Source organism: Carlito syrichta, unplaced genomic scaffold (assembly GCF_000164805.1).
Source record: "Carlito syrichta isolate Samal-C Ts95f unplaced genomic scaffold, Tarsius_syrichta-2.0.1 Scaffold308158, whole genome shotgun sequence".
Taxonomy (NCBI): domain Eukaryota; kingdom Metazoa; phylum Chordata; class Mammalia; order Primates; family Tarsiidae; genus Carlito; species Carlito syrichta.
In genome coordinates, this window is record NW_007252254.1 from 70,975 (window position 1) to 79,738 (window position 8,764).

An 8,764-nucleotide genomic window follows, 5' to 3' on the forward strand; every position below is an offset into this window, starting at 1 on the left:
TAGGTGGAGAATCACTCCAGCCCAGGAGTTTGAGTCTAGCCTGGGCAAGATCCACTTTCTAAAAATTAAAAAAATGCAGTGTAAATTATGTACAATTATATCAACTGCATACACATACATACTAATGAAGACAACTTTTATAAAATTTGTTAGCAAAATACATAAATTGGGAAAAAATAATTCATTAAACTAGAAAAAAATTCCACATTTGACAAATGTAAGTGACAAATCACAGTTCAGTAAAAATCTTTTTTACTGTCTAAAGCCAGATTATTCTTAATGTACTAAAGGAGAGATCCCTTACCTTAGGCAATGGTTTTTGCTGGTTGCAGTTAATACCACCAATAAAGATCATGTTGGGCATCACAGGTCTGGGATAGTCCAAAACAAAGTCAGTTCACAACAACCAAATGGATGTATGGCTGAAGAGATCATAGGCTGTGACAGGTGTTTCCAGAACTTCAGAGGCAATTTCTAAGGCTTTTTTTAAAAAATAGGGGCAAAATATACGTTCCTCCAAGAGGAAGATTTGGTTCCGTACTCTCTCCTTGAAATTCATGGCATCTGGGAACCCTAAGAAATTTCTAGGAACGTAGGAAAGAGGACTGGGGCATTGTGCACCTTCCTCTAGATAATGACAAAATATTCCTCTGGCTAAGACCACAGAGGGGAGTGAAAAATATTTGGCAACAATTAAGCCACACATATCCAAAGGATCGAAGAACACTGCATCAAACGAACTCTCTTTTAGGTATTCTACTAATTTTTGGTCATTAAACAAACTCCTACACTTTGAAAAAATCATGTCAAAAAAACCTGTGGCTGAAGTCATTAATAGAGAATAAACAGTTTTTGCCGGAGTTTCCCACCGATCATCAGTGAAAAATAAGAGCTCACGGTCCAAATTCTCCAGGGTGTAAGAAGTTTTATAAGTTTTTATGGTGCAATTCAGAGATTTTCCTAGTTGCCAACTCACCTCTGGCATGACTACGACCACCTCATGCCCTCTGAGGATGAGTTTCTCCATAATCGATTGCATGGCGAACCAGTGGCTCCCATCCACGGGTACTACCAGCAGCCTGCCTGCCTCAGCAAAGCCAGATGTCAGTAGCAGACACACACACAGGGGAAGGGGGCCAGTCAAAATTGCTGAAGCCATCAGTGAAGTGCAGCCCAGAGCAAGCTAGCTGCTTGGATTCTGAGCTCCTATACTGCAACAGGTAGAAGGAGTACAGGCATAAAACCTGCCCCCCAAAAAAGGGCATGTACTCACTTGTTCACTGCCAATGATTTACTCAAAAGGTCATTAATAAGTGAGAAACATTTGCTGGGATACCTACTTGTATGTTTTCCAGACAAGAGTAGACAATCTTTGCCTTGGGAAAAGATCATGCCCACCACTGCAATGTGAGTTTAGAAACAGAATGATTAAGCAATGCTTTGGACCATGACTCAAAAAGATAAATGGGAAAGTGAAATGGAATAAAACCTGTATTTTGAAATTTGTTTCAAAACAAAATAAGGATTTTATCCCCAGATGACCAAATGCTCTCTACCTATAAAGGAACTGGCATCTCATGTTCCAAGGAAATCAGCAATGCCTCAGCTCTGACCTCCTTCCTAACTGGCGGGAAATTGTTGCTAGTTAAGTATCTCTGCAATGCATAGGCATTGCTGCTTGTCTTCTTCCATGCCCAAACACTCTGAGGCCTCTGGAATGCTGAATAAGATCAAAAACCCTATCTATATGAACCATTCCTAGGATTTGATGAAATGTGACTGTCATCTACTTTAAACTGCTTTCCTCAGAGTTGTTGCATGCAGTGCAAAGTCATCTGTCCAAAGCTTGCCTGAGTATTCTGCTGAGCTACCTCTCTGTTTCCACATTCTAAACAGGGGTTTAGGAAGTCCTAGTCAGAGCAGTCAAGCAAGAAAAAGAAATAAATGGTATTCAAATTGGAAAAGAAATAAAACTATCTCTGTATGCTGATGATATGATCTTATAGCTAGAGAACCCAAAAGACTCTTGGTTTTGACAAATGAATTCAATAAAGTTTCAGGAGAAAAAATCAACACATACAAATCAGTAGCACTGCTATATACCAATATTAATCAAGCAGAGAATCAAATCAATTCCATTTACAATTGCAGGCAAAAAGCTAAAACACCTAGGAATATATTTAACCAAGGAGGTAACGATCTCTACAAAGAGAACTATAAAACTCTGACGTAAGAAACTACAAAGGACACAAACAAATGGGAAAACATCTCATGCAATACTAATCTGCATTATTAAAATGACTATATTACCCCAAAAATCTACAGATTCCATGCAATCCTTATCAAATTACCAATATCATTTTTCACAGAATTATAAAAAACAATCCTAAAATTCATATGGAACCAAAAAAGAGCCAGAATAGCCAAAAGAATCCTAAGCAAAAATAACAAAGCTGGAGGCATCACATTACATGACTTCAAATTATACTAAAAGACTGTTGTAACCAAAAGAGCAAGGCACTGGTACAAGAGCAGATACATGGGCCAATGGAACAGAATAGAGAATCCAGAAATAAACCCAAATGCTTACAACCAACTGATATTTGACAAAGCAGACAAAAACATACAATGGAAAAAAGAAACCCCATTCAACAAATATTGCTGGGAAAATTGGATAATTACATGCAGAAAAATGAAATTTGATTCCTATCTCTTCCCATATATAAACATTAACTCAAGGGCAACCCTCTTTCAGGTCCCCTCCTGCTTGGGAGCTTTTTTGTCTTTTAAACAAACTTTGCTTTCTCACCTCAAAAAACAAAAAAAATTAACTCAAGACGGATTAAAGACTCAAACATCAGATCTGAAACCATAGAAGAAAACCTAGAAAAACCTAGGAAAAATTTTTATATCAGCCAAGGCAAAGAATTTATGGCCCAAACCCCAAAGCAAATGCAACTAAAACAAAATAATTATGTGGGACTTAATGAAACTGACAAGCTTCTGCACATCAAAAGAAATAACCAACAGAGCAAACAGACAACCTACAGATTGGAAGAAGATATTTGCAAACTATACCTCTCACAAAGGATTAGACCCATAATCTACAAAGAATGCAAACAAATCAGCAGGAAAAAAAAAAGCACATAACCCTATTAAAAAGTGAGCAAATGACATGAATTGATATCTCTCAAAAGAAGATATACAAATGGTCAACAAACATATTTAAAAGTGTTCAACATCACTCACAATCAGGGAAATGCAACTTAAAACCACAATGAGATACCACGATACACCAGCCAGAATGGCCATTATTAAAAAATAAAAAAATGGATGCTTGCACATATGTGGAGAAAAGGGAACACATACACTGTTGGCGGAAGTGTAAATTAGTACAGCCTCTTTGGAAAGCAGTGTGAAGATTACTCAAAGTAGATCTACCATTTGATTCAGGAATGCCATTACTAGGTATCTAAGGAACTAAGATTGTTATATGAACCCACATGTTCATCACAGCACACTTAACAATCACAAAAATGTGGAATCAACCTAAATGCTCATCAACCGATCAGTGGATAATGAAAATGCCGTATATATACACCATGAAATACCATCCAGCCATAAAAATGTATGAAATTATATCCTTTGCAGCAACATGGGTGGAGCTAGAGAGCATCATCCTAAGTAAACTGACTCAGAAACAGAAAACCAAACACCACATGTTCTCACTCATATGTGGGAGCTACATGGTCATAAAGTTGGAAATAATAGACACTGGGGACACCAAGAAGAGGGGAAGAGGGAGGGATGTTAAGGTTCAGAAACTACCTACAGGGCACAGAGTTCACTACCTGGGGAATGGGCCACCTAAGACCCAAACCCTACCAATACACAATATACCCATGTAATGAATACCCATGTATAACCTCTGAATAAAATCAAAATATATACACAAACAAATAAACAGAGGTATAGACCTCTGCTGTGGGCTCACCCCTTCAGCCAGGTGTCTTCCTTCAGGAAAATATGAATTTTTCTCCCTACTCCACTGAGTACTCCTTGAGATCAGGGGATATGTCTTCTTCATGTTTTCAATCTCCTTCTACAGTACCCATACTATGCCTTGCATATAGAAAGTCCACCAGAATGTTTGTTGCATTGGGCTGAATTACATTATACAAATTTTCTAAATACATTTATGGGTAAAGCAAGTGGTGTGGTTCAAGTAACACCTTGAGGAGTATTTATTGAGAGATTTGGGAGCCTGCCCAGGAGCATAATCCTTGTTAGGAGCACAAAATGGTTGATTCCAGGACACACTAACTATTATAGACATTTGCTTTGTCACCTTTTTCCTTGGTGACTAAGGCACTTTCAAATGATTGTATTTGAAAAATAAAAACGGAAGTGAGTGATGTACCTTCCCTGGAGGCTTACTTCAGAGTAGAAATTCATGAAATAGAAAATAAAGAAAACCAATGAAACCAAAGCAGGCTCTATGAGAAGATCACTATCTTGATAAAGCACTAGCCACACTGATCAGAAAAATAAGAAAGAAGTATTAAATTATTAATATCAGAAATAAGAGATGTGGTATCACCACTGATTCTATGGGTGTTAAAATGCTAAGAGAATATTAATAACAATTTTATGCCAATAAAGTCTACAACTTAGATGGAATGAACAAATTTCTTAAAGGACACAAGCTAGCAAACTTTAAATAAGACCAAACAAGTAACCTAAATAAGAATAACCTATATCTGCTAAATTAAAATTTAATTTATAATTCAAACTTTCCCACATATGAAATGTGAAGCTCAGATGATTTCACTGATAAAATTTAACAACATAGAAGAAAGGAATAATACCAATTCCTCAGTCTAGTCCAAAAAACAGAAGCATAGGGAATTTCCCAATTAATTTTATGAGACCTGTATAACCACATGGCTAAAACCAGATAAAGACATTAAAATATATTTTTAAAAACTATACTCCCTCATGACATATGAAATAATTTTAATAAGTTTTATTAGATCAATTTCAATAATATTTAAAAATATATAACCTTAAAAATATTATACACCATAATTAAGTGGGGATTATCCCAGGAATGCAAGGCTGGTTTAACATTAGGAAACAATAAAGGCTGAACAGCTAGGTTCATAGAAAAATAATTTACAGCAGCCGGGGTGGAAGCAATCTAGACATCTATTTATACATGAATACATAAGCAAAATGTAGTATATGCATGCAATGGAATAATATTCAGCCTTAAAAAGGAAGAAAATTGTGACATATGCTACAACATAGATGAAACTTGAGGGCCTCATGCTAAGTGTGATGATCCAGTCACAAAAAGACAATTGCTATATGATTCTACTTATATAGTATATCTGAAATAAGAAAATTCATAGAATCAAAAGGAGGAATGGTGGTTGCCAAGAGCTGGGGTAATGGGGGAATGTGGAATTATTATTTAATGGGTCCAAAAGTACAGTTTGGGAAGATGAAAAAATTTCTAGAGATGAATGGAGGTGGTGGTTGTTGCACAGCAATGTGAATATACTCCAGACTGAACTGTTCAGTTAAAAATGATTAAGGTGATAATTTTATGATACTATATTTTGTCATCATTAATTATAAAATATACAAATAAATTTTTAAAGAAAATAAATTAAAAAACCCAAAAAAGCCCCATTACAAAGTGGGCAAAAAACAGGTGCAGTGGCTCACGCCTATAATCCCAGCACTTTGGAAAGCTGAGGTGAGAGGATTGCCTAAGCCAGTGGGTTCTAGACCAACGTGGGCAACATGGTGAGACCTCGTCTCTACAATAAATGAAAAATTAGCTGGGTGTAGTGGCGCATGCCTGTAGTTCTAGCTAGTTGGAAGACTGATGCAGAAGGATCACCTGAGCCCAGCAGGTTGAGGCTGTGGTGTCTCTGAGCAGCATGCCACTGAACTCCATCCTGGGTGACAGAGTGAGACTCTGACTCCAAAAAACAAAAATCAAAAGAAAACAAAGTGGGCGAAAGATATGAATAGACACTTCTCGAAAGAAGACATACTAGCAGCCAACAGATACATGAAAAAATGTTCAGCCTCACTAGTCATCAAAGAAATGCAAATTAAAACCACACTGAGATACCACTTAACTCCAGTCAGGATGGCCATCATCAATAACTCAAAAAACAACAGATGCTGAAGAGGATGAGGAGAAAAGGGAACACTTCTACACTGTTGATGGGAATGTAAACTAGTACAACCTCTGTGGAAAACAGTGTGACAATTCCTAAAAGATCTAAAAATCGACCTTCCATACTACCCTGCAATTCCCCTACTGAGAATATGCCCAGAGGAACTCAAATCACTCTATGGAAAAGATATCTGCACACGCATGTTTGTTGCAGCATTGTTCACAATATCAAAAACATGGAAACAACTGTGCTCCCCATCGAAAGAGGACTGGAAAAAAAAATGTGGCATATATACACTATGGAATATTTTGCAGCCACCAAAAAGGACAAAATTATGAACTTCACAGCAACTTGGATGGACTTTGAGTCTATAATACTGAGTGATCTATCACAGAAGCAAAGAACTGAGTATTACATGTTCTCATTCACAAGTGAACCTTGAACAATTACCATAATATTATAAGAAAAGAATTGGCAGTAATGGGAAACTGCCGGTGATGGGGGACACACCTCATCAACAAGGGTACCTGCGTAATGAACATTTCTATACCTAACCCTGAATTGTACCCCACCACTTTAAAATAAAAATTTTTTTAATTAAAAAACTGCCAGCCGGGCTCCGTGGCTCAGCCTGTAATCCCACGCCTTTGGGAGGCTGAGGCGAGTGGATTGCCTGAGCCCGTGGGTTCAAGACCCACCTGGGCAGCAAGACCTCATCTCTACAATAAATAAAAAAATCAGCCGGGCGTGGTAGTGCATGCCTGTAATTCTGGCTACTCGGAAGGCTGAGGCGGAAGGACTGCCGGAGCCCAGCAGGTGAGCCTGCAGTGGCCGGGAGCGGCCACTGCACTCCAGTCTGAGTGACCGAGTGAGACGCCAACTCAAAAAAAAAGAAAAACAAAAAACAAACAAACAAAAAAACTGCCGAGTGTGGTGGCTCATGTCTATAGTCCCAGCTGCTTGAGAGGCTAAGGTGGGAGGATCACTTGAGACCAAGAGTTTGAAACTGCAGAGAGCAGTGAGCTGTGATTGTGCCACTGAACATCAACCTGGGCAACAGAGTGAGACCTGACTCAAAAAAAAATTCTCATTCACAGACAACATTATCATCTATGTAGAAATTGCAAGATACTCTAAAAGTCTCCTGGAACAAACAAGTAAGTTTAGCATGACTGAAGAATATAATACTCTAAAAAGTAATGTCATTTCTATGTATAGCTGACCCTTAAACAACATAGGTTTGAACTGTGACAATCTATTTATATCCCACTTTTTCCAATAAATATATTAGAACATTTTTTGAAGATTTGAGACAATTTGAAAAAACCTTGCAGATAAACCATGTAGCCTAGAAATATGAAAAAAAATAAGAAAGAAAAAGTTAGGTGTGTAATGAATACAGAAAAGATGTAGACACTCATCTATTTTATCATTTACTACCATAAAATATACACAAATCTTTTCTAAAAAGTTGAAATTTATCAAAATGTACACACAACCACTAACAGACTGGATATGCCACTATAATCAGTCAAGAGAAACATAAACAAATGTAAAGATGCAGTATTAAATCAGAGCTGCATAAAAATAAATGTAGACATACTGTACAACTGTGATCATTTGGTCTCCATTCATACCCATGTCCTGTTGCTATTGCAGGGAGTTCAAGTGTTGCAAGTGTCCACTTAAAACACTATGTGAGCCGGGCTCGGTGGCTCAGCGTGTAATCCCGCACTTTGGGAGGCTGAGGTGAGTGGATTGCCTGAACCCGCGGGTTCGAGACCCGCCTGGACAACTTGGCAAGACCTCATCTCTACAATAAATCAAAAAATTAGCCGGGTGTGGTAGCGCAGGCCTGTAGTTCCAGCTACTTGGAAGGCTGAGGCAGAAGGATAGCAGGAGCCCAGCAGGTGGAGGCTGCAGTGGCCGGGAGCGGCCACTTCACTCCAGTCTGGGCGACAAAGTGAGACTTCAACTCAAAAAAAAACAAAACAAAACACTGTGTGGTGCTCATCATCTCTGTGCGAGCAGTTTATCTCTCCAGTAAATTGTGCATCACAGGAAAAAAAGAGTCTCATGGTTCTCACGAGCGTGTTTAGTGCAATAACGTAAACCTTGAATAACACCACGAGACTCACACAAGGTGCCACTAATGATGCTGGTTATGCTCCCAAGAAGAAGAAATGTCACAACATTACAAGATGAAGTTGAATTGCTTGATATGTACTGTACATTGAAGTCTGCAGCTATAGTTCCCAGATATAAGGGTCATTATAAAAAAATAAAAGAAAATTCATAAAGTCATTGCTTTAGCTATGCCAGGAGTCATCAAAACCTTGCACTTTTTGCAAAATATCTTTTTTATCTCATATTGAAAGCGTAATTTTGTGGTGCTGAATTGCAATAGGAAACACAAGCCTACATTATCTACTATGATTCAAGAAAGAGTAAATTCATTATGCAACAACTTTAGACAAAATCCTTCACCTGAAGAATTGAAAGTTGGAGAACTTAATGCAGAGGATGGTTTAATAATTTTAGAAAGAAGTTTGGGTTTAGAAATGTCA

General features: G+C 37.8%; 1 protein-coding gene across 1 annotated transcript; it reads right to left on the reverse strand.

The window, feature by feature from the left end:
- Positions 1-397: 397 nt before the first annotated feature.
- LOC103267537 (UDP-glucuronosyltransferase 1-8-like) lies at positions 398-1,159 on the reverse strand. Its single transcript, XM_021716092.1, has one exon. It carries the CDS (start codon positions 1,157-1,159, stop codon positions 398-400), a length of 762 nt encoding a protein of 253 aa, XP_021571767.1.
- Between the last annotated feature and the right edge of the window lie 7,605 nt (positions 1,160-8,764).